At 46.5% G+C, this 23,981-nt stretch overlaps 1 protein-coding gene across 3 annotated transcripts in view; it reads left to right on the top strand.

Moving 5' to 3' along the window:
• CAMKK1 (calcium/calmodulin dependent protein kinase kinase 1) overlaps positions 1-23,981 on the top strand; it is a 229,187-nt gene that overhangs the window by 140,150 nt on the left and 65,056 nt on the right. For all 3 annotated transcript variants that reach the window (XM_075013387.1, XM_075013386.1, XM_075013388.1), the window contains 3 exons: positions 36-72; positions 5,946-5,967; positions 11,155-11,243. In XM_075013387.1, coding sequence (XP_074869488.1) covers positions 36-72; positions 5,946-5,967; positions 11,155-11,243 — 148 coding nt within the window. The remainder of the gene's footprint in view (positions 1-35; positions 73-5,945; positions 5,968-11,154; positions 11,244-23,981) is intronic.

Below are 23,981 nucleotides of genomic sequence, written 5' to 3'. Positions count from 1 at the left end.
TTTCCCTTCCCTTGCCTCCGTGATATCCATTTTAGGTACTGGATGACCCTGCAGAGGACAATCTGTACATGGGTATGTATCTCCCTGTTTGTTAATAGACCCATACTTGCTTATTCTCACTGAGGTGTCTAATTTACGTTTTCAAAAGAGGTCATAACTAGGAGACTTGTGCTGACCACAAGAGATAGAGTTGAAACTTACGAAATGGTAAAGTCTCTAAAGGATTGGAGAATCCAGAAAGAACATAAAACTGGGCACAATGGGTCAAACCAAAGGTCCATCCAGCCCAGCATTCTGTAATCTGACAGTGGCCAATGCCAGATGTTCCAGAGGCAGTGTACAGAATCGGCAATCATCAAGTGATCCCTCCCTTGTCACCCATAGAGGCTAGGGACAGCATTCTTGCCCCACCTGGCTAATAAATATCGATGGACCTAACCTCCAGGTATTTATCTACTTCTTTTTTAACCCTGTTAAAGTCCTGGTCTTCACAACATCCTCTGGCAAGAAGTTCTACAGTTTGCTGTGTTCTGCATGAAGATCTACTTCCATTAGTTTGTTGTAAACCTGCTACCTATTAATTTGGTTTGTTGACTGCTAGTTCTTATGTTATGGCAACAACAAAATAACTTTTCCTTATTCCTTTTCTCCATACCTGTCATGATTTTATAGACCTCTGTCATACTTGAAACCATACCCCGTTTGTCTGCTCTTTTCTAAGCTGAAAAGTCCCAGCCTTTTTAATCTCTCTTCAGATGACACCCGTTCCACACCCCTATCATTTTTGTTGCCCTTTTCTGAACCTTTTCCAATGCCAATATATCTTTTTTGAGATGAGGCAATCACATCTGTATGCAGTATTCAAGACATGGGTATACTATGGATTTGTACAGTGTCAGTAAGATATTTTTTGTCTTATTCTCTATCCCTTTTTAAATGATTCCCAAGTTTCTGTTTGCTTTTTTGACTGATGCCTCACATTGAGAGGATGTTTTCAGGGAACCATCCACAATGACTCCATGATCACTCTCTTGAGTGGTAATAGCTAAATCTGTCCCCATCATACATATACATATACGTAGCCCCGATGTATAGTTGAGATTTTTTCCAATGTGCATTACTTTGTATTTATCAATATTAAAACTCATTTGACATTTTGTTGCCCAATCACCTAGTTTTGTGAGATCCTTTTGAAGCTCTTCTCAGTCTTCTTTATTCTTAACTCTCTTCAGCAATTTACTACAGCAAACCCTCAATTTTACACACCCCAATTTAGCGGACTTCAGGAACAACGGACGTTTGCCAGACCCCAGTTGTTCCCAAAGCCCGCTTAATTGGGGCCTGAAAAATTCTAACTCCTACTCACCAAAAAACGTAAAGGACTTATCTGAGCCACTGGAGCCACCACTGCCTGGACCACTGCTGCTGCTCCTAGAGCTGCCACACACTCCTCCCACCAGGGGTGAGGTACGTACGTGGACAGATGGCACCTGCAAATGCCCCCACCCTTGGGGAGAGGAGTGTGCGATGGCTCTGGTGGTGGCAGCAGCTCCTCTAGCCACAGGTCGGAGTCTGGCAGCTCCAGCCATGTTGTATGGGGCCACTGCTGCCACGCGGCAGGAACAGCTCCAGCAGCACAACATGGCAGGATGCGGCGGGGGCGGCGCCAGCAGCACAGTGTGGTGAGGGGCAGCTCCAGCCATTGTGGGGATAGAGGGAGGTGGCAAGCTGCCACGGAGGAGAGAGAAACCAATCTTACCTGCAGAACAAGGTACAGTGAACCCTCAGATTTAACGAACATTCGGATTTAATGTCCGGGTTTCAAACTTTTGGGGTTTAACCCCTCCCCCATTAGCTCACTAAATTGAGGGTTTACTCTATCATCTACAGATTTTGCCACCTCACTGTTTACCCCTTTCTCCAGATCATTTATAAATGTGTCGAATAGGACTGGTCCCAGTATGGACCCTTGAGGGATACAACTAGTTACCACTCTTCATTATGAAAACTGACCACTTATACCTACCCTTTGGTTCCTGTCTTTTAACCAGTTATCAGTCCAGGAGAGGACCTCCCCTCTTATCCCATGATAGCTTACTTTACTTAAGACCTTTGGTGAGGGACTTTGTCAAAGGTTTTCTGGCAATCTAAGTACACTATATCCAGTGTATTCCCCTTGTCCATATACTTATTGACCATGTCAAAGAACTCTAGTAGATTACTAAGGCATGATTTCCCTTTATAGAAACCATGTTGACTTTTCCCTAACAAATTCTGTTCATCTATGTGTCTGACAATCCTATATTTTTTTTTACTATAGTTTCAACTAATTTGTGCGGTACTGGCATTAGACTTACCGGTCTGTAAAGACCTAGCACCAGTGTCAGGTCCAGGAGGCCTGGCATGTTAGGAAAGCTGCACAGAACAAGAGCTGCTCTGCAGAAGGTGCAGTTTTGTTTCCTGCACACATGCGCTCTGACTTTAATTCATCCAGCCAGAGTAGAAGAAGGGAGGGAGAAGCAGACAGAAATATGATGTGCACAGATCACGTCTGTCTCCTCCATGCACATAAGGAGTGTCTGTATGTGTGGGTGGAGGTTGTCAGCCCTTAACTCATACTGGAGTCAGAGCAGAGAAGGGTCATCAGAGAATAGGTGAGTAGAGGATGTCTTCATTCCCAAACAAGGGGCATAATCACCTGCATTATGATCTCCAGCATCACCTTCTCTTTAACTCTGGAATAGCTTATGTGAACGGTTGCTCAGCAGCATGATCGAGGGGTTCATAGACAGGGACAGGAACACTGGAGTGGGACAGTAAAGAATGCTTCATTAGTAGTAGTAGGTACAGCTGAGAACATTGTAAAAAGCAGTTCTTTGGTGTGCAGTTAAAACCAAGCTAAGGCATAGCAGCACTCTACAGGGGCATGAGCCCTACTGTTCCCTCTGCATGTCTCACTATGAAGATGCAGATCTAATCCTGATGAGGGCTGATTTTCATACACACATTGCTTCCTTTGCAGTGCTCAAGGAACACAGATTAGCTTCTAGGCTGCTCTAACCTGAGACAAGGACCAGCAAAATATCAGGGAGCTGTAACCAACCCTCTGCTTTACAAAAAATAGGCTTGGCAAAGCCGAGAATCTCACTATGTATCTGCAATTCTTGGTGAAGTGAGAGAAAGCAGTAGCTAACACATCTTGAGCTCAGGCTGTTTGACATTGGGATTCTAGCCAAATGATGTTGTCAGTGGTAGCATTTCCCAGCATGATGATCAGAAATACTAGGCTTCCTGTCTAAAATGTACCATCGATGATCAAGTACGACAGAAAACAAAAGAAGTGGAGGACAGAGAACAGAGTGAGCTATCTGAGCTCTCCCTCCTCCTGGGCTAAAAGCTTCATCTCCCCCTTACCGCACATTGGAGTTGCATCTTGAGCTGTTTTAACATCACTGCTGTATGGTAACAAATAGATCTTTGCTGTAAACAGAGCAGTTTCACTTCACAAATCAGCATTTGCAGTAGGATTTTGCTGGTGTTACAGTATCTTGTTTAACTCTTTGTGAGGGAAAGGTCTCCTTGGTTTTGCCAGGTCACCTCTAACAGTACAGGACCCTACTTCCTGGCTGTACTTACATATCTGACACCAAGGTCTCAGTGGTGGAATTGCATTGTTTGGAAAGTCCAGTGCTATCATGGGGCAGTGATAACCACTTCAGACTTTAGTCTACCACCTGATTCCCATCCTAAGCCCTATTCTAGCTCAGCAGAACCCATTGAGTTGGTGTTTACACCTGCATAAATTCAGGCAAAGAGGGAGTTAAGTGATTGAGTGAAGGTCCCAGAGTGAGGCAGTGACAGGTAAAAACCAGGTGTCCTGCTCTACTCACTATACAATTTAAAAAGAAAATTAAAGAATCAGTTTCCACACTGCCACCCTAATTTTGTAATCTGAGGTATTGGATAATTGAGCGCCATACAGTGACTTCCCTCAGCCTGGGGAAGGCAGGCAGTGTAGTTCTCTGGACGGGGAGTCCAGAGATCTGGATTGTCTTTCCTGCTCTGCTGCTGGCCTGCTGGATGACTTTTCTGTGCCTCACAGACTACATCACTGGGATGTTTTGGGGTTCAGCTCAGATCAGTTAGGGGTTGTGTCACCTGCCCCACAACTCTGGGTGTGTAATCATCTGTCCCACAACTCTGGGTGGCTCACAGCCTGACACCAACAGCCCTCTGAGAAGCAAGGACACACCTTGCCTTTTACCACCCTGTTAGTTTTTGCAGAGTGACTCCAAAACACTGCCAGTCCTGAGTTTCCCCAAAGTCGTCTGCCAATATCGCAGTCTACCGAGGTTCCCTGAATTTGTGAGTTGCTGTGTTATCTGTCTCAACCTTAGCTAGTGAGAGTTTTGCTGCTGCTAAGCTGGGTGACAGCTTCCTCACGTACCAGCTTGTCAGCCTTGCCAGCAAACTCATCAGGACTTTGCCAACCAACTTTTGCCTACCAGGTGACAAACAGTAAATCCCAGTTCCTGAACTCCTGAGACCTCTCCCTGCCATGTCCATTCCTCTTATTGGAATTGAAACAAGTTGCTAAGTTCATCACTCTGTGAACTTATTAGTTCAACTGAGGTTTTACAACCACTCTTCTTTCAGTTGCAGCACTGAATTGGTTTGGTGTTCTTCAGAGTGTGTTGCACATATCTCTTCTGCAATCAGCCCTCATTCCCGTCTCTGTTAGAGCCACCCAGCAGGAAAGAACTAAGGGGTGATAGGGCGGATCTGCTCTCTTGTATGGGCCATGCAGTGGCACATGGCAGCAGGGTGCTTGAGCTACCCTGACAGGTACCAGTGAGGCCAAACAATTTCCAACTAGTGAGCACAAGCTGGAGACAGACCTACAGTGAAATGGATTTGTGCAATACATCCTGAAGAGCAGCAATTACGGGGAGGTAGATCACTGTTTTTTTAATGATTAAATAATCATTTGTTTGTGTTTTATTAATGGAAGCCTAAATGTTTGGTTTCATGAGAGAAAAACAAGTACGAGATAGGCCACAGCATGGTACTATCTGGTAATATCTATCCTTCTGTAGGGCTGCTGCTATTCCTTCTTCTGCACAGAGTCAAGGCCCCAGTGTGCCTTCCAGTGCATCTACAGCTGGGGAAGTAGAGTGTACTAGTATTAGAGCTGAGGTAGTTGACTAGAGTATGGATAGATGGGATGGAGTTTCCTGTATCTAACACCTCCACTCCTCAATGTGCCATACAGCACCAGTGTATGCGGAGAGGAGAGTTATCTATAAGGCTGGTAGAAATTATTCCATCGCTCCTGCTCACCCACAGCAGGGTGGGAGGAACTGGACTGCAGAATGGGACTCTTATCCACAATCTGGTCCCAGGCTGTTCCTGAACCAGTACGATAATGTGCTACTGCTTACTCAGCCAGGCCATGGTTTCACCCATAGTAAAAAGTGAGAACACTCAGTGTCATACAAACTAGAGCTTGTTTCAGACTCATAAAATTACATCCACGTTGTCTGTTGATAGCTACCTAGCTATCCTGCCAGTGTGACACAATAATAGTGAGGCTGCACGTTCATCCAGTGTTGTGTTTTGCTATCGACAGTGGTACAAAACACAACGCAGTTATGCAGAAAGGAAAATCAAATCAACGGAGACTGGAGGCCAGGAGAGTGGACATAGGGTTAGTAAATTAGCAACTATTGTCTGCTAATAGGATCCGGGCAGGGTAGTTATATTCGTTTCTGCTAAAGCGACAAGCTCTTTCCATCCTGCATCTCTCTGTAACTTTGTTGGGTGGATATATTGATTTCAGCAGTTTTTGGGGCTGTGTTTATTTTATAGGCAAAATGCTAGAACTGTGTGTCTGCACTGACCTGGATTCCTTCCCCCTTACCCTGGTTGTTTTTCTTTTCTTTCAGTGTTTGATCTTCTACGCAAGGGGTAAGTAGCCTGAAGGGGGCTTTGGAGAACAGACTGTTCAGCTGTTTGCCGTTCTCTTCACTTGGAGAGCCAGCTGCTGGCTGGGAGGGACTCATTTGCGAACTCCTGGGGTGAAATGCAGAGGTGATGTGTAAGATGGTGCCAGTTGCATCTCCCTATGGCTCAGTGGACACTGGAAACACTAAAGCTCGAGTGAAAGTTTGGCCAGGTCTTCCTGTGCTTTAGGTAAACCATCTAAATGAGGAGCCTAGCTCCCAGCTCAGGGAGCCCGTTTACAACAGCCAACAGGGCCGACAGCTGCCATGGGCACTATGGGAGGGGGCCCAACTCTGCACCCCTGGAAGGGAAGGAACCAAGCACAGGAGGGGCAGGGCTTAGGGCAGTGAGCCCCTAGCACTGCTGGGACCACAGCGTTCCCCCCAACACACACACACAGCTGCACAGAGTGGGCCGAGCAGCACTGTTGTGGCACTTCAGAGGGGCACAGAGCTCTGGCCACCATCACTGCTAAAGTAGCAGCAGCAGCAGCAGCAGCAAGTGGAGCTCTGGGCCATTTTGAAACACGAGGGCCAGAGGCAACTGCCTCTTTTGCCCCCCTCCCACCTCCTGGCGGGCCTAACACTGACACGTTACAGTCTGTTAACTTGCTGCGCTCAGGGGGAGGGATGTTCTTTCACATCTGTGAGCCAGAAGTTTCAGCATACTAAAGTGCAGTGTAGACATGGGGTAAGTGAGTGCAAAGAAGACAGGTTCTGACTGCAGTTACACCACTGAAAATCTGCAGAGACTCTATAGATTTTGTTGTCACTGCAGATTTACACTGGCACCACTGCTTTGAGAATCTGGTGACAGGAGTCTGACTTAATGAAACTTACATGCCAAGTGGCCAGAAGAAATTTTTCGTGTAAATTAAAGTACTCCCACCTTAGAGCTTGTTCCGGGATGTCGATGTATAAAGTACACTTCCCAAGAGTCCCTTTCGCTCATTTACTCAGCAGTGTCTAACCTTTCATAAATCACTATTGAATTCTCCCTCCCCCGAATTATTTGAGAGATCTCTTATAAAAGCAGGAGCTTTTCCACCTCCACACATAACATTGCCCAGGCCTTTGGGATAGATCCAGTTTTCAGCAGAGTTTACAATCTTAATAAATAAGACATGTTTAGGACAGGGGAATGGAAGTACAGAGGTGCTATCCCAGTGAGCAGTTGAACACATCTGCGTCGTAGTCTGGTGCCTTAATTACAAGACCTTTTTTCCTTCCTTGCTGCTTTACTTTTGGTTCTCCTGGGTCTCAATGCTTTATTCTCTCACTTTTAATTCTTTTGATTTTGATTAATTCTCTGCTTTTCTTTTGGCTGGGTCCTCAAATATAGGAAAGTCCATAGTGGGTTACACCAATGTTCCATCTAGTCCAGTATCCTTTCCTCCAACAGGAGCCAAAGCAAGTGAGAATTTTGGCATGCTAGCTCAGACACAGTTTGATGTGCATGTGACACACCATTTTCAGTGTGACGCAATAGTAGTTATGTCAACAAACAAAGGGTGACCATCACAGAGTAAGAAGTGACCATCACTTGAGTTTTCTGCTCCAGATCAGTAGAGGTGATGGCGGAAAGTGCCTTCCAGAGTACAAGAAGCTGCCAGACAGAAATGCGGCCTGGAATCCTGACTCGACCAAAACCACTCAGCTATAAGGTCCCAATACAATTTTGCAATGTCACTGCCTATTCATGTGTCCCTGGGTGTGTCAGGATTGTTGTTAGTAATGCTTTTATAATGGTGGGGGTTATAGTTTTAGGCCTTGTCTAGCAGAGGATGAAAAGCAGTGTACTATCTATGTCAATTTAAAGGTATCCTTTTCCTGAACAGAGTCTATTGTGTTGTGTAGTTTAGAGCACTTGGTGTTGGCCTCACTCTGCTCCATGTGAAGCCAGTGGTGAAACTCCCACAAGCCTTCAATGATATGAGAGTAGGGACAGTCGTGAGCACTTTTGAAAATCCCACCCTTAGCCACCAGTGAAGGCAATGATTGTCTTTCCATTGACTTCATTTGGCTTTGGACCCCTTGATCAGGATCAGCAGAACCCCCTCATTGATTTCAGGGAACATCAGCTTGGATCCTAAGAGATAATATTACGAGGTACTGAGCACCCTCATCTACCATTCATTTCAAGGCAGGACTGAGACTTAAGACTCTCCAGGACCTGTTACTTCTGGTTTGGAGCTAAACAGAAGAAATGGTACAAGACACGAAGAGCAGGTTAAATCTTGTGGCTATAGGTATACTGCAGAAGGAAGGTCTGATTATAACATAGGTAGGCATACCCATGTTAGTTTTAACCTAACTAGCACAGATTAGAGTAGTGAGGTAGAGATCGTAGCATGGGTTAGCAATGAGAGTATGTATCTAGGCTCCCTGCTAGATTAAAGCTGACACAGATATGCTTTATAAATAACAAGCAGTCATGTAGCATCCTAGTGACTAACACATTTATTAGGTCATGAGCTTTCATGGGTAAGACCCACTTGCTTAGCCATGCTATGACTGGATATTCATTTTGCAGTGTAGACAAACCCAGAAGCTCCTCTTTCCAAACTTCCCTCCCATTCTTGATTTAGGGCAAGGGCCAGCTCCTAAGGTAGTTGCTGGGAGCCTTTGCTTTGACTTTATTTGCACTTGGAATGGGTCTGCAATTCTGAAAAGCAGGAAGAAGGATTAGGAGAGCTAAGTCGGCAGAGATCACACACATTTTATTTCTTTATCACCCTTTTCTGGGCTGTCATCTCTGATAGGATAATGGTGACAGGATGCAAGGCAAGGAGGGTCTTATCGGTCAGGACAACAATTGTTTCTTTGGGAAAGAAAAATCTCCCGGAGTCTCCGCACCACTCGGGGAAAGCCATTGTAAACAGCTGCAGCCAGGAGGTGGCTGTGCCACCCTTTTGGAGCAGCCATTCTGCCTCTAGCAGATGGTAATTATACTTCATTGGCTGTCCTGCCGCTTGCTCCCCTTGCGCCTCACAGGATTCAGCAACATGTAAATGTTGCCACACGATGGGGGAGGAAGCTGGAAATTGATGACAAAAGCAGAAACAACATTATGATATTGTATTGAAGGAAATAGGTGGCTAAAAAGGCAGATAGTTGTTTTCTGACAGGAGAGATTGCAGTGTGCCAGCTCCCCTTAGCTCCGTGAGGAATGCACAGGGTGGTCAAAAGAGGGGGTCACTGCTGGAGACCTTTTTTTTGCTGACATTCCATTGCGCCTCAGTTCTCAATGAGGGCTCAGTCCTGCGAGATGCTGAGAACTCTGGCTCAGATCCAGCACAGCATTTAAGCACATGCTTATTAAATCCCTTGAAGTCTGTGGGAATGCTCACAGGATTCAAGTTAAAGACTGCTTTGCTGCATTGATGTCAGAGTGCCAAACACCTTACAGAATCAGGCGCAATCCTGCAAGATGCAAAAGTATCATCACCTCCCATTATCGTCATTAGGAACTGAGTGTACGTCTTACCTCTCAGTGTTAAGCAGCATGTAGCACCAGGGCCTCAATTATCATTTACGCTTGGTTCGCAGCTGTGGTCAGGAGGGTCACTTAAGAAATAATACCTGTCCATTAATAATGAAGACAAAAAGGGGGGTCTCAAGGGTGGGGTTAAAGGGAGCTTTCAATCTTCTGATTCCCGAGACATTTTTCCTGGTTGCACTGAACCTTGAACAGCAAAACATGGTTTTAAGAACAGCTGAAGTGATGTATCAAATATCTTCGTGTTAGTGCCATACTCTGCAGGAAAAACATTTAGCACTGAGTCTGGGCTCTTTGGTACCTGGATGACACTGATTTTAGTGCCATTTGCTTGAGGAACAAATCCTAACTAGCATGGTGTCAAATCAGAATCAGGCCCTAGGAAAGCGACTTTTGATATGCAAGTCATGTGCCAGTTGTATGGTGCGTGCAAAGGCCATAGGGCAATACACCAACAGCAGCTTTGTTCTCAGAGACTGATAGGAATGGCTGTGGCATAATTCTTTAATTAGTGATACAGTAATAGTTTTGTATTTTTGTAACACTTTTCTTCCCTGATTGTCAGTGTTTCACGTTGGGGTAGGTACAGTAGTCCCCCAGGATACACGAGGGTTGCGTTGCACGCAAGCCTCCTATATCCCAAATTTCGGGTAAGTCGGGGGGCTTGGGTGGTGAGTTGGGGTTGGGGGTCTTAAGTCTGGGTTGGTTAAGGGCTGCCAGAGCGGGTGGGAGTGAGCTGGGGTGTGCAGGGGTTGGAGCAGGATCTGGGGAGGGAGGTGGGCAGGGGGCTAGAGCCTGTGCCCCGTGCGGGGCTGTAGTGTGCCAAAGGCTGGGGCTGAGCCAGGGCCACGGGAGAGCTAAGCCTGGGAGGGGGCAAGGGGGTTTTAGCCTGACAGCAGTGCCGCTCTGGGAAGGGGATTTTAGCCACCTGGCTGCCCGCAGGGGCAGGCAGCTAGGTGAGCTAAAAGCCTTCTCCCTACCTTCCGAGAGCAGTCCTCGTGCTGCTCTGGGAAGGAAGGGAAAGGGGCTCTTAGCTTGCCTATCTGCCTGCAGCTTTGGGAATCTAAGCAGGCTGACAGGCATGCCTCTTCAAGTTGTATGAAGTTTGTGCTAAAGTGAGTTATGTGCAACCTGAAAACGTGTAAAGTGAGGGTTCACTGTATTAGCCTGATTTTACAGATGGGGAAAGAGACCGTGCGGGCCTGATTTTTAGGAGTGCTGAGTGTGCCCAGCTCTCATTGCTCTCCACTGGGGTTGTGGGTGCTCAGTCCTCTGAAAAATGGGTCAGTCCTTGGGGTCAGGTTTTCTAAAGAGCTCAACTCCCAGGTTGACACCAAAGCAAATGGCCAGAATTTCCAAAGAGCTCGGCCTTCTGGGTCTTATGAAAATCTGGCACTAGGTATCAGAATGGGTATTGCCAGATGATGAGCAGTTTTTAAAATCTGACAGATATGTAGGCATGTGAATGGAAGCTGAGCTGTTTTGAAAATCTGGCCCGTTTTGTTTGCTGAGTACGTTTGTAAATCTGGTCCCAGTGATTTGCTCAGTCAGGCAGGCTCACAGACAGAAGTAGAACCCAAGGGCTGTGTTTGCTAGCTGGCTGCTCTAACTGCTAGACCGCACTCCTTGGTAATTTTTCCTTTACCCTTTCAGACCTGTCATGGAAGTACCAACCAACCAGCCCTTCACTGAAGAGCAGGCTCGCCTCTACTTTAAGGACATTGTCTTGGGCATCGAGTATTGTGAGTACTAAAATCAGTTACATCTTTGCAGAGCATTGCATTGACCTACATTCTTGTTTGAAGCCAACCTTTTAGTCATGGTGAACAATCAGGGGAGTAAAAGGTTACTCTCTCTAGTCATGTATAAAGGAGTATGCAAGACTGGTAATGACTTGTTTCAACCAGGATTTGTATGGGCCATATCAAAGTCATTCACTGGCAGCCATCCTTTGAAGCAGCACTGTGAAAACAATTTGCTCCTTTTTTTGGTTAACTCTCTTGGATAGAAACTGTAGTCTTTAGTCCTTACAACTGTGCCAAGCTTAGCTGAAGCCAGGAAGCAGCATTTGCAAAGATACAGACTAAGAAAGTCAATTAGCTTCAGCTGAAGTGAACTTGCTGTGCTTCCAGCTGAGCTGCGGGGTGGGAGAGCTTGCAAGTGGCAGCTGCAGGACATCTGTCCTTGTCATCCCCTTGGAATGCATCTCGGTGACTCATCATTACTCACGGCTGTGGCATGGGAAGAACACACCACCTCGTCACTTGCCATCACAGTTGGCGGCTTGTGTATTTCAGAGAATCCTCAGTCGACATTTATGTATTTTAATGGCCTATTGTGCAATAAATTTTAATGATGCAAAATTGTATTTCTCCCCCTAACCTGGCAGGCAGGTTCCCTAAGTATTTTGGGTCCAATTTTCATCTAAGATCCTGCACTGCAGAAGGGCCAGATGTTGTCCTTAAATGGTCATCAGGGAATTTTCCATGGCATAATCACTCACTGCTGGCAGAAAGATAATGGAGGCAGCCCCTGTGCCAGCTGCCTCACCCTGCATTGGGGAGGAAGGAAGCAGTGTGTGGTTGGGTGAGGAACCCTATGCTAATGGGATAAGAGCAGCCCTTGACTGACTAGCTCTTTCTGGGGTCCTTAGGAAAAAGGCTCAAAGATCCATTTATGACTTCCTGATGCTCCTTCCATTTCTGCACTGAGGAGAGATCTAGCATTCCAGAGCTCACTGGTCCTGTCTTAAGTTATCAGTTGAGTTTTACATCACTCTCATCCCCATGCTATCTGAGTCTCTGCCAGATGGTCTCTATTTCCTTGTGATCCTTGTGATCTGCTACCTGGGGTTCATTAGCTAGTTACAGGAGGAGATATTTGCCTTTCTTCCTGGCTGGACTTCTCCACTTAAAGCTTCTGTCTCTGATGCAAGTAAAAATGGGGAGAGGGAGTGTAGCCTAAAAGATTAGGTACTATAGGAAATAGCCTGAATACTGTAACAACCAGGCACTAGCTAATGGCACATGTTAGTTAACCTACTCCTTATGTGTGTATAACTGCAGCAGGTTCCCTTTCTTAGCCGGACTTCCTAATATTATCTAAGTATTGCTGAGTTTTGCTGTATCTGTGCTGTCATAGGGAAAATCAAAGTGAAAATCTTCTGTGTTGATTAACATACAATGATGGCCCTTCCAAACTTGTCAGATTTACATCAGAAAAGGACACCTCCATCAATATCTTCCTATTCCCCTGTATTTACCTGTACTTGATAGAGGAATACTTGGAAACTGCAGGTGCTGAGGTTACCAACCTACCATTTAGTTGTCTTATGGGCTGAACTGTAAATATAAATGGCCACTCTTAGATGTCCCTTTGTAGTATTTTATGACAGGAATTAATATAGTTGAACAGTTTCTTGTGGCCATTGCTGTACTGAAGACTTCTAGACCAAGGTCCTCCAAGTTATTTTGGCCCCTAAATCCCATTGACTTCAGTGCAATTTAGACACCTGAATTCTTTGAAAGATCTAGGCTTCAGAAAGTAGGAGTGAAATCCGAGCTCCATTGAAGTCAATGGCAAAACTCTTAACTTCAGTGGGGCCTAGAGTTGTCAACCCTCCTGGTTTCACCAGAAGTCTCCTGGAATTGGGCTCTATCTCCCAGAGGCTGCTGAATCCAATCCAAGAGATTTTAGGCCACTAAAAGTCTCGAAGAGTAGTGGGGCTAAGTCAGGCTCCCTGCCTGCCTAGGCAATGCACCAATCCTGGAAGTAGCTGCCACCTCCCTGCAGCCCCGGAGAGTGGCAGGGTATTGGGGAGCAGGGTTTGAAGTACTGCCCACAACCTGAGCACTGAGTCTGGAGCTCCCATTGTCTGAGAACTATGGCCGGTGGGAGTTTCAGGAGCAGTGCCCACAGGGCAGGTGGGGCAACACGCAGAGCCCTCTGAACCAAGTTCCTCCTAAGCTGTGCAGTTGCACAGCTTCCCGTTAAGCCCACAAAGGGGCTCAGGACAACAGTGGGGAGAGGTATCTCCCTGCCTAAGGGCACCATTTCTGATTTTGTTTGGGTGGGGAGGATGCAAATTTAACGGTGATTGCAGGAGATATTTAGGCACTTGTAAAGTCTAGTTTTCTAGCAGATAATTTGGCAGTTAGCTAGCAAGAGCCTTGTACCTAATTCCAATACAAAAGAAAGACATATAGTTGACCAGCTCAACTCTAATAAGAGCATGTTCTGTTGTCATGGCTACATCTACACTAGCACACTACGTCGAAGTAGCCTATTTCAAAGTTAGGACATCAAAATAGGCTACTTCGATGCGTATCATCTACACGTCCTCCAGGGCTGGTGCCATCGACGTTCAGCATCGAAGTAGCGACAGGGAACATTGAAAGGAGCCGTCCTGGAAGGAAATGCAGAGCATCCACATGCACAAGCGCTCCCTGTCGAAATAAGGGGCCAGCAAAGCCCCAAGCTGCTCCTTTAAAGGGCCCCTCCCAGACACACTTGCCCAGCACAGCACGAGATCCACAGAGCCGACAACTGGTTGCAGACCCTGTGCATGCAGCACGGACCCCCCCCAGCTGCAGCAGCAGCAGCCAGAAGCCCTGGGCTATGGGCTGCTGCACGCGGTGATCATAGAGCCCCGCAGGGGCTCGACAGAGCGTCTCTCAACCCCTCAACTATGGCCGCCATGGAGGACCCCGCTATTTCGAAGTAGCAAGACGCAGATCGTTTACACACACCCTACTTCGACGTTGAACGTCGAAGTTGGGCGCTATTCCCATCTTCGGATGGGAATAGTGATTTCGACGTCTCACTGCCTAATGTTGCTTTCAACGTCGAAATAGCACACGGCGCGTGTAGACGCGACGCGTGCTATTTCGACGTTGTGCCAGCTACTTCGAAGTAGCCAGCTAGTGTAGATGCACCCCATATGGCAAATCGTGTAGGTGACGCTGCTAAGTTTACAATTTTCATATATATTCTTTGTTACTAGCTTTGCTTAGAGAGACTTCATCAGAAGTCCTGGTTTCTAGCTCGGCTCTGGGAGGTGAATGCAGTCTAGTGGGTACAGTAGAGGTGCATACATCTGGGTTTTATGTAAGAACATCAGAATGACCATATGGGGTAGACCCGAGGTCCATCTATCCCGATACCTTATCTTCTGACAGTAGCCTATACCAGGTGCTTCAGAAGGAATGAATACAACATCCCATCACCCATTTCCACCTTATGGCAACGGAGGTGAGGGACATGCAGAACATGTTGTTGGATCTCTTCCCACACTGGCTAATATCCATAGAGGGATCTATTCTCCATGGACTTATCTATTTCTCTTTTGAACTTGCTATAGTCTTGGCCTTCACAACACGCCACCCCCGTCCACCCCCCCACAAAGATTTCCACAGATTGGCTCTGAAGAAATAATTTCTTTTGTTTTAAATGTGCTGCCTAATAATTTATTGACTGACTCTTAGTTCTTGTGTTATCTGAAGGAGTAAATAACAGTTCCTTATTCAATATTTGCACATCATTTATTATTTTATAGACCTCTGCCATATCTCCCCCTTAATCATCTCTTTTCCAAACTGAAAAGTCCCAGTCTTTTTTAATCTTTCTTCATAAGGAATGTGTTCAGTTCTTCTAATAACTTCTGCTCCCCTCTCTGTACCTTCTCTAAATCCAATATATCATTTGTGAGATGGGGTGAACAAATGTATTCAATATGTGGATGTAAATTTTTATATAGAGGCAATAACACATTTTAGCCGTGTCTACACGTGCACGCTACTTCGAAGTAGAGGCACTAACTTCGAAATAGCGCCCGTCACGGCTACACGCATCGGGCGCTATTTCGAAGTTAACTTCGACGTTAGGCGGCGAGACGTCAAAGTCGCTAACCCCATGAGGGGATAGGAATAGCGCCCTACTTCAACGTTCAACGTCGAAGTAGGGACCGTGTAGTTGTTGCGCGTCCCACAACTTCGAAATAGCGGGGTCCGCCATGGCAGCCATCAGCTGAGGGGTTGAAAGACGCTCTCTCTCCAGCCCCTGCGGGGCTCTATGGTCACCGTGGGCAGCAGCCCTTAGCCCAGGGCTTCTGGCTGCTGCTGCGGCAGCTGGGGATCCATGCTGCATGCACAGGGTCTGCAACCAGTTGTCGGCTCTGTGTATCTTGTGTTGTTTAGTGCAACTGTGTCTGGGAGGGGCCCTTTAAGGGAGCGGCTTGCTGTTGAGTCCGCCCTGTGACCCTGTCTGCAGCTGTGCCTGGCACTCTTATTTCGATGTGTGCTACTTTGGCGTGTAGACGTTCCCTCGCAGCGCCTATTTCGATGTGGTGCTGTGCAACGTTGAAGTTGAACATCGACGTTGCGAGCCCTGGACGACGTGTAGACGTTCTTTCGATGTTGCTACATCGAAATAAGCTATTTCGATGTAGGCTTCACGTGTAGACGTAGCCTTTCTGTCTTATCTATCCCTTTTGTAATAAGTCCCAATTTCTATTAGGGCTTTTTTTCATCGGCACTAAACATGGAACAGATATTTTCAGACAAATAGATTTCTTTATTAACGGGTTCAGCTAATTTAGACTCTATCATTTTGTATGTATATTTGGGATTATATTTTGCCATGTGTATTATTCAGCATTTATCACCATGGAGTTCCACCTGCCCTTGTGTTGCCCGGTCACCTGGTTTTGTGAAATCATGTTGTAACTCTTTGCATGTCTGATTTGGACTTAATCATCTTGAATACATTTTGTATCATTGCAAATTTTGCCAGATCATTTATGAATGTGTTGAACAGCACTGGTCCCATTACAGACTGCTAGGGGACACCTCTAGTTACTTCTCTCAGTTCTCAACATTTATTACACAAGAGCTTAAGAGCAGCCATACTGGTTCAGGCCAGAGGTCCACCTAACCCAGTATTCTGTCTTCTGGCAGTGGCTCCAGAGGGAATGAACCAAATAAGTAATCATCAAGTGATCCATATCCTGATGCCTATTTCCAGCTTCAGACAAACTGATGCTAGAGACAGCATCCCTGCCCATCCTGCCCAATAGTCGCTGATGAACTTGCCCACCATGAATTTATCTAGCTGTTTTGAATCCTGTTATAAACTTGACCTTCACCAGGTCCTCTGGCAAGGAGTTCCACAGGATGGAGATATGTATCAGAGAGGTAGCCACGTTAGTCTGTATCTTCGAGAACAACAAGAAGTCCTGTGGCACCTTATAAACTAACAGGTATTTTGGAGCATAAGCTTTCGTGGGCAAAGACCAACTTCATCAGATGTTGCATCTGATGAAGCGGGTCTTTGCCCGTGAGAGCTTATGCTCCAAAATATCTGTTAGTCTATAAGGTGCCACAGGACTTCTTGTTGATCAGGATGGAGATATGCGTATCTCCTGGAGCTGGAAGGAACCTTGAGAGGTCATTAAGCCCAATCCCCTGCCCTTACAACAGGACCTGTCACCATCCCTGACCAATTTTTTTTAAACTAACCTGCCTAGACCCTTAAAAAGCCCCTTCAAGGACTAATTTTACAACACTGTGTTTACAAAGCCAATGTCCTAACCACTGAACTATTCCTCCCCCCAGTCACAGGTTGACAGTGCTGTTGTGTGAGTACTTTCTTTCTTTGTTTTAAAGCTAATTTAAAGGGTAGGTTACAAACCACAGTTAGTAGTTCTGCAATTTCATATTTGACTTTTTTCAGAACTCTTGAGTGAATAACATCTGTTCCTTGTGCCTTATTACTGTTTAGTTTATCATTTTTTTTCCCCAAAAGTATTTCTAATGACACCTCAGTCTGGGACAGCTCAAATTTGTCACCTGAAGAAAGGCTAAGGTCTGGAAATCTCTCTCTCACATCCTAAACCAAGAAGACGGATGCAAAGAACTCATTTAGTTACTCCACAATAGCTTTTTTATCTCCGAGTGCTCCTGTGGCATCTGGATTATCCAGATACCCCGCTGGTTGTTTAACAGGCTTCATGCTTCGGATGTACTTTAAAATTAAACTGCTATTACTTTTGAGTTTTTGGCTAGCTGTTTTTCAGGTTCTTGTTTGGCCTTCCTAATTACATATTTTACTCTTCATATGCCAGAGTTTATGTTCCTTTCTAATTTTCGTATTAGGATTTAACTGACACTTTTTAAACAATGCCTTTTTATCTCGAACTGCTTCTTTTACTTTGTTGTTAAGCCACAGTAGCACTTTTCATCTTCTCTTACTATATTAATTTGGGGGTGTACATTTAAGTTGGGCCTCTATGATGGTGCCATTGAAAATTTTCCATGCAGCTTGTGTGATGGGGTTCAGGGGTCCCCCTGCACTGCACCCCGTCCGCTGGCAGGAGTGACTTTCACTCAGCAGGTACAACAGGAGGTTTATTAGGCAACAGATGCCCAGTTTCTTACAGAAGCGACAGTACAGCAGCCAGAGACAGTCCTTCCAACCTGACCTGGGGAGAAGGCCCCAAGGGGTGCCCCTCTGGGGTGTAGCTTTCCCCCTCCTTCGGCTGGCTGCCTTCCAGCTCCTCTTTCCCTAGCTTTCTAACTGCCGCCCCCGATTCAAAAACCAGCTCAGCTCCTCCCTCCTCTTTCTTCAGGGCAGAGGTGTTACCTGCCAGTTGTAGCCCCAGGGTCATCCTTAGCCACTGGGAGCTGCTGCTTGCCTCAGACATCCAGCCTGACTCACACATGCACTCCCCCTAGTCCATCACAGCTTGCAGAGATTTCTCTTTGGCAATATACCTTTTAATTTCTATTCAACTAGCTTCCTCATGTTTTGTATAGTTCCTTTTTCTGAATTAAAATACCATGTGCTAGGCTGTTGTGATGGGTTTTTTTCCCCCACACACCGCAAGGATGTTAAATTTATTTATACCGTGGTCACTATTTCCAAGTGGTCCAGCTTTATTCACCTCCTGGATCAGATCCTGTGCTCCACTTAGGACTAACTCAAGAATTGTCTCTCCTCTTGTGTGGAGCAGTCCTGTAAAGGTGTCTAAAAGCTTTATCTCTGCATCCTGCCCTGAGGTAACAAATGCCCAGTCAATATATGGATAATTGAAATCCCCCATTATTAATGAGTATTTTTATTGTTAAAGCCTTTCTGATCACCCTTAGCATTTCACAATTACTATCACCATCCTGGTCAGGTGTTCATAATATATCCCTATTGCTATATTCTTATTACGAGAGCATAGAATTATGGTCCGTAGAGATTCTGTGGAGCAGCATGGTTAATTTAAGATTTTTACTTCATTTGATTTCCACGCTTTCTTTCACATGTAGTGCCACTTCCTCAGCAGCACAACCAGTTCTGTCCTTCCAGTATATTTTGTACCCTATTATTACTGTATTCCATTGATTATCCTCAATCCACCAAGTTTCTGTGATGCCTGTTGTATCAATATCCTCCTTTAATACAAGACACTCTAGTATAATAATCTTATCACTTAGGCTTTTCGCATTTGTATATGAACATTTTAAAAGCTTTGTCACTTTTCAGGTATTTGCCATTTCATGGTGTGATTGAATGACACTCTATTTCGTTTGGTGTTTCTCATCAGATCTTACTTGTATTTTATTGTCTTCTAACCTCGCCTCCTTACCAGGACATAGAGAATCTCCATTAATAGACCCTCCCCTAAGGGATGCCTCTGTCCCAATCCACATGCTCCTCTCACAGCCCCTAGTTTAGAAACTGCTCTGTGACCTTTTTCACGTTGGCTATGTTTAGCTTACAGGGATTGTTGGCAGAAGTTTATGTTGGAAGATATCTCGCAACAACACTTCTGTCGACACATCGTGTCCAGACCGCAGGGTGGATCAAAACAGCAATCCGCTCTGTCAACAGATAGCGTCCGGACTGCCCGGCAACTCCATCAGCAAAATGGCCACTTGGAACCACAGCAGACAGGGTTGCACAGCATTCTGGAGGCCTTTTCCGTCAACAAAAGGCCCCCTGGAACATCCATTTTGTCAACAGATCTCTGTTGACAGCAGTGTTCTTCCTGCTGGTGAGGGAGATGCAGCTGCCGACAAAAGTGCTGCATTCTAGCGACTTACTGTCAACAGAACACGCTTCACAATCTGGCTGCTTCACAGGTTCTGATGACAAAACAGCCCTTTTGTCAACAAAACCCTTTAATCTAGACGTAGCCTTTAAGTGCCAGTGTTCTGGTTCTGTTCTGGTTTCAGTGGAGCCCATCCTTCCTGTATAGACTTCTCCGTTCCCAGAAGGTCTCCAGTTCCTAAAAAAAATCTGAACCCTTTCTCCCTCCACCATCTTCTCATCCAGGCGTTGAAAGCGTTGCGTTGAATAAATTTGTTAATCTCTAAGTTGCCACAGGACTACTTGTTATTAATGATCCTTAGTTCACCATAGTGATAAGTTTTTTGTTATCCTAATCATGCTGCCTCTGTTTATAAACAAACTCCCTGTCACAAAGGCTGTGCTGTTCCCAGCTGCCCAGTTCAATGCTATCACACTCTGTGTTGTGCTTAAGAGCTCTGTCTGGAGCTACGATGGGTAGAGCCCCGGTACAAAATTCAGCCTACTGTGGCTGGGGCAGCCTGGCCCTGACCTGACTTCTGATGTGGCTTGGACCCTTTGACCTGGCACCTGCCGTGACCAAGGCAACTTGACCCTAGTCCTCATCCTGTCAGGCTGGTCCAGTCCTAGCCCCGATCCTGTGTAGTCCAAGTGGCCTGGTTCTGGAGCCCCCCTGCCATAGCCAGAGCGGCCCAGCCACTCAGCTCACCTGCTGTGCTGGAGTGGCCTGGCCCCTGAGCTCACCTGCTGCAGCTGGAATGACTCAAGTGGCCCAGCCCTGGAGCCTCTCTGCTATGGCCAGAGCAGCCCAGCCCGAGAGGCCCTCATCTGTGGCCCATGTGGCCCAGCTGTGGAGATCACCATGCTGCAGCCAGAGAGGCATGGACATGGAACACCCTGCTGTGGCCTGGCCCGAGGAAGCTGCCTGTGGCTAAGCTGTGACTCATTGAAACACACCTTCCAATGCAAGCAGTGAGTCATAAATCAGAATTGAAGTATCAGAATGTAGCGAGACTTCTGGGTTTGGAACCTAACCTGTTTTGCTTCCACAGTCTGAAACAAAACATTTTCCACTGTCTCAACCCTTTCAAAAACATCTGTTTGTCTTGCTGAACCAGAGGGAATAATTTCTAATGAACGTCCACTGACCATGTTTTAAAAGCAAAGACGTAGCCTTGTCAGTCTAAAAGAAACGTATTATCCTGAAAAATGCAATATCCTGTAACTCAGAGCCCTGTCTCACTGCAGTTAATTGGATCTCAGAAAGACACAGGGAGCTCTGTGGCTTTCCCCGTAGTCTAAACAAAGCTTTTACAGAAGAGCTGGCTCTGAAAAGGTAATGAGAATGTGAAGGTCCCTAATAAGCACTGCAGACCTTGCAGAGATTAAGGAAGTTCATTCACAAGGCCATATTCATTAGCTCTGTCGCCCATCTGAAATGAAAGGGACAGTATCAGTTATGGAAGGAGCAACTGCAGCTGGAGCAAAAGGCCCTTGAAAGGGCCACCAGAGCACTGCACACAGCAGGTGCCAAGCAGCTCTGAGGGCTGGCTGGGGGAAAGAACAGCATGGGGTGCTCTGGGCAGAACTGAGGGCTAGCTGTCCCCGACCCCACCCCTACTGCCCTTGATCCCACCCCTTTCGGCAGTGCAGAGCTGCCCCCTTCCCCCCACTCTTGGCCCAGGGGCTTGGCAAATCTGTCAGCCCCCCTACACGTGGTAGATGACGAAAGCCCTGTAAATCCACAGATACCCATTTTATGTCTGTAGGCATCCACAGCTTATTTTGGTGGATGAAAACACAAATTTTGTGTCAAATTTGCAGGTATCCTCAGATTACCACAGTCACAGGTGGGTCTGTGGATATCCCCAGATCATTTCTGCAGACATGGATACTGATTTTTGAAACCGCGCAGGGCTGTATAAATGATAGCACTGCGCCAAAGAATTTGGAGTGTGAAAGACAAACCAAAAAAGTGGGTCGGGGGAGGTGGTACAAGATAGAGGTATGAAAAAAATATGATGTTTCAGTTGAGATACTAGCAAAAACAATAGGATTTTTTGTTCTAGGCTGTTGGGTAACTTTTATTAGATGCTAAAAGTTAAGAAATGTGCTCTATTGCAACTGCTGGGTAAATGCATAGCAATTACTATATAATTACAGAGAAAAATGCACCATTTGTGCATACTGCGGGAAAGTGTTGCCAGGCAATGCAACGATTGCAAGGTAATTTTAATGTACCACATACATAATTGTTATGTAATTTGCTGGGCAGTCACCATGCAGCTGTTCTAAGCTCATGGTGTTCACAGTAGTGACTGCATCATTGCTGGTTGTGATTTATTAAATTAGAAGTTAAATCTGTATTTTTGTCACAAGCTGGAATATATTAATCAAGAACAACGTGCTGCACTTTGTGTGTAAGGCATCTTTTTTAGGTGGAAAATGGCTACGACAAAATACAAGCCTGCCTAAGTAAAGCAGTAGAAGTATTGGCTCAAGTTAATTACTGGTGCCTGTGACCAAGTGGGCTAGCTCCACAGAGTTGCACTCAGCCCCATCTGTCCTAATTATCTGTTGCTGGTGGTTGGCTTAGGTGCCCATGCATCACCCAGTGGGAGCCTGGGGTTAGTGCTTCCTATAAAAGGGAGTCTGCTCAGTTGCAAGAAAGGTGAGCCACCAGTAGGCAGATTCTTACTGGGATCTAGAATTGAAGGCCTGGGCAGAATTTCTTCCCTATCGGCCAGTGGCAGGACTGGAACTGCATCCAGTGACAGGCAGGTGCAAAATTCCTTCGGCAGGTCTGTTGATTGGGAGCAGGGGACAAATGCCTCGCAGCCGGAGCCCAAAGCCCTTTAAATTGCCACCAGAGCACCACATGACAAACTCCAGGCAGCACTGAGGGGACTGGCAGGGGCTGGAGGGCCAGTGCCAGTGCCAGCAGGAGGAGTCCTCAGCCCCTCCTCTCCAGCACTCATCCACAGCAGTGGGGAAAGCACAATAAGGTGGCCCCAGCTCACATTGCTCTCTGGCTGTGCTGGTCGGAGGAGAGACTGGCCCAGCACTCCCTGAAAGCAGAGGGGTTTGGCAACGCTAGCTGGGGCTGCCTTACTGCACTTCCCCTCTCCCAGCAGTGGGTGAGTGCAGGGGGTGGGAGCAGATGCTTCCTGACAGCACTGGCCCTCCAGCCTCACTAGCTTCCCGGGCTGCCTCTGTGGGCACGAGGGGGCAGGGTGTGGGGAGAGGTGGGGTGTGGGAGGGGTTGCTTCAGCCCTGCCCCAGGTTTGCAGCGGCATGTGGCCTGTGATGCTGCCCCCACCCAGGGATCCAACCAACCCAACCTCCACCGTCCACACCCCCTTGGGTGTATTCCAGGGTGCATGGGCGGCCTTGCTGCACCCTTCACTCTCCTTGCTGGAGCAAGCCCTGTGAGAGGGTATGCCCTGCCCTCGCCCCCCACTGCAACTCCTCTGGGGCTGGTTTTGAGGCCCCAATTCTGACCTCACCCAGTGCTCTGCTCACCAGTCACCTCAGGCTGAGGGCTGGCTGCTCCTTCTGCCCAAGGACGCACTCCTTCCAGGAGCACAGATCCACCCCCCAAACCCCTACACCTTGCCCAGGGGCTTGGCATTGCTGTGAGCCCCTCTGCTCTTAAGAAAGCCATAGCAGACTGCTGAGTGCTGTGAGGTTCCCCTCTTCCAGCCAGAGAAGGCTTGGCATGAGGTGGGTGAGGGTCTGCTTTTCTTTTCATGAGCAATGCTGTCTTATTAAACTAGATTGTGGAACGTGTGTGTGTCTGATAAGCACAGGAGTCTGGGGCATTGCTTCAGAAAACTGAGGTGTAGTGGCAGGGTCTGATGCTGAATGTGATGAAATTCTGTCACAGTGCTCTTCCTGAATCCAGGCTACAAGCCATCGGCATTTTCCTTTGCTGGCCGGCATGTCTGTGAATACCACACCATTAAGTGGCTGGGAATAGCATTACAACAGATGACAAATATGTGGGTTTTTTTAGTTTATTGATTTTTGTTTATTTAAATTAATTCCAGTCATGCCTGCCTGAACCCTAGGCCAGGGGTGCATGTATTTGTGTTGTCCATGTGCATCTGTACTCACGCCAGTAGACCCCAATTCAGCAAATCCCTTAAACACAGATCTTTAAGCTCATAAGCAATCCCAGCCTCCGTTCAAGGAAAGCAACCCTGTAAATCAAAAAGTACGATATCAACATACTTAAGTGCTTTCTTGAGTATTGTAAAGTCATTTTCTAAACTAAGAATGAAAGCGCTCTACCATGTGCTTACATAGCATTAAAGCCAATGAGAGTTAAGCACCTGCTCAACTGCTTTGCTAGACAGCAGTGAGGCTGTTCATGCTTAAGATTAAGCATGTGCTGTGCATGAGCG

The sequence above is a fragment of the Carettochelys insculpta genome, chromosome 19 (assembly GCF_033958435.1).
Source record: "Carettochelys insculpta isolate YL-2023 chromosome 19, ASM3395843v1, whole genome shotgun sequence".
NCBI classification, from domain to species: Eukaryota; Metazoa; Chordata; order Testudines; family Carettochelyidae; genus Carettochelys; species Carettochelys insculpta.
This window is presented reverse-complemented; position numbering and strand designations above follow the sequence as displayed.